Source organism: Penaeus monodon, chromosome 41 (genome assembly GCF_015228065.2).
Source record: "Penaeus monodon isolate SGIC_2016 chromosome 41, NSTDA_Pmon_1, whole genome shotgun sequence".
NCBI lineage: Eukaryota > Metazoa > Arthropoda > Malacostraca > Decapoda > Penaeidae > Penaeus > Penaeus monodon.
This window is the reverse complement of record NC_051426.1, coordinates 31,115,977-31,118,476: the sequence shown is the minus strand read 5'-3', so window position 1 is coordinate 31,118,476 and position 2,500 is coordinate 31,115,977. Positions and strand designations below refer to the sequence as shown.

The 2,500-nt window shown below is 42.3% G+C and overlaps 1 protein-coding gene across 1 annotated transcript in view; it reads right to left on the bottom strand.

Annotated features, from left to right (window-relative positions):
* The window catches only part of LOC119598489, a 20,940-nt gene that overhangs the window by 3,430 nt on the left and 15,010 nt on the right, over positions 1-2,500 (bottom strand). Inside the window, exons 2-4 of the mRNA XM_037948117.1 lie at positions 879-1,550; positions 562-665; positions 1-256 (exon numbers count right to left, since the gene is read on the bottom strand). The exon at positions 1-256 is cut by the window's left edge and continues 158 nt beyond it. Coding sequence (XP_037804045.1) covers positions 1-256; positions 562-665; positions 879-1,550 — 1,032 coding nt within the window. The remainder of the gene's footprint in view (positions 257-561; positions 666-878; positions 1,551-2,500) is intronic.

Sequence of the window (2,500 nt, the reverse complement as noted above, 5' to 3'; positions counted from 1 at the left end):
TGGCCATTTCTTAACCCTTTGTGCCCGATGGCTACGTGCGGCTCTCCCGTCGAAGCGGACAGCCCGCTCTCCGTTTCCACCATCATGGTTCTGTCTACAGCACCGACTGAACCCGTGGAACCAGCGCCTCCGCCAGTGCCCTGCCTCATCCAGTTGGTTCCCCCGCGGAGGGAGGTCGAAGCGAGGCCCAGGCGAGAGGGCGCGAGGAAAGGCTGCACACGAACGCCGTGCGCCCCGGGGTTTGCGAATCCGACGCCTGTAAGCGGATTCGTGTGAGTTTCAGTGCCTCGTTTTTTAGGTATATGTTGTGGATACCTAAAGGCAAGATGCTGAGTAATTTGTTAAAAAGGACTAAACGTATATTTCGCAGTGCATGTCACCGAATTCAAAATTCAGAGTGCAGATGACAGCAGTAATTCGTTCGTCTCTCTCTCTCTCTCTCTCTCTCTCTCTCTCTCTCTCTCTCTCTCTCTCTCTCTCTCTCACACACACACACACACACACACACACACACACACACACACACACACACACACTCTATCCATCAGTTACTGGTCTCACCTGATGGCCGGCCGTTGGAGAGATAGGCTGTCGGGAGAAGCCTGTCATTCTCCTTCGTTCCTTGTTGAGGGGAGAGTCCGGCCTGGCCAGAGGGTTGTCTGATTCTGCAGGGGATGAGAAACGGGATTTTAGGAATGCTGGGACGGAAAAAAAGATACGGTATGAGGTGCAAGAAAACATGGCAGAGAGAGAGGGAAAAAAAGACAGACAGGCAGAGACATACTGGCAGATAGACAGAGACACTGACAGAGAGAGATACAATGGCAGACAGACAGAGGGGAGAAAAAGAAAAATACCCGAAGCCCTCCTATCCTGACCTGACCATCTGCAGGGGCGTTGCATTTCCGACGTGAAGTCTCCGCCGGTCAGAAACCGCTGCACCGCTAGTTCTCCTCCAGGGCGGGCCTGAGCCCTTGATCGCGCCCTGAGGGACTTTAACGATGTCCATACGCTGAGTCCCTTGCATCCGTGAAGGATTCTGGGTAGATCCTACCTGCCATCCTACGGTAGGACTCGGGCCGAGAAGGATTGGGCGGCGTCCTCCTGCAGGAACCGTCGGTCGCTGACCAGGGTTCTTGAAATTCCCGAAGGAATTTTGAGGGCGAAGCGGTTCCCCGGCGAAGGAACCGGAAGTCTGGAACGTCTGCTTGGTCCTCATCCCGGGTTGGGGTTGGTAGCCCTGGCTATGTCCGAGGCTCGGCTGGGAAGCCTGGTTTGGTTTCGGGCGCGGTTGGAAGGCCTGGCTCGAGCTCAGCCCTGGGCGGTATCCCTCGCCCGATTGCAAAGCGGGCTGGTACGCCTGGCCAAATCCAAAGCCCGACTGAGGATCATCCTTGCTGGAACCGGTTCCAGGCTGGTACGACACACGGCTGGCTCCCCCATCGCGGTGGTTGACGGAGGCGGGCGAACCGGGGCCGTGGTTCTCCAGCATGTCCAGCCAGGCTCTGCTCAGCGCGTCCTTCTCCTCCAGGATGGTGTAAACGTCGCTCCTGTGAGACAAGTGTTCGAATTATTTCCAGGAAGATGAAGAATTAGAGCTAATGATAATAATGGGCAACAGCCAGAGAAATGTTAATAATAGTAATATAACACAACGGAGAATTCAGCCCGTAGCGATAATGATGTTAGTAAAAATAATAAAATTAATGAAAAATAATTATGAAGATACTGATGGCGATGAAAATGGCAATGGTAATACTATGACAATAATAATAATAATAATAATAATAATAATAATAATAATAATAATAATAACAATAATAATAATAATGATTAGAACAATAATAGTAAAATTGTGATGGTTGTGATATTGATATATAATAATAATAATAATAATAATAATAATAATAATAATAATAATAATAATGATAATAATAGTAATAGTAATAATAATAATAATAATGATAAAAATAATACTAGTACTAGTGAAAGTAATGAAAATAATAGTGATGATGAAGTTCATAATGACAATAATAGAAACATAATTCTACACTAATTGATACTGATTACTAAAATAACTATTAATGATGATAACAATAATAATGATAATAGATGATGATAACAAGAGTGATAAATATAATAACAATTATGCTGCACATAATAATATTAATGATGATAAATATAATAATATTTTTTTTTATTATATTGATGATAATGATGATGAGGGCGATAATAATAGTAAAATTGATTAGAACGATAATGATGATGATGATAATAATAATAAAAGTATTAATTATTATTATCATAACAAATGATAATGATAATAATATAAAGAAAATGATGATAGTAATAATATGAATAAAATAATAATAATAATAATGATAATAATAAAAAAGAACAATAATGATAACAATAATAATAATAATAACGAAATAATAGTAATAATAATAAAATAATCTAAAAATAAATAACAGCAACAACAACAGCAGTAATAATGATA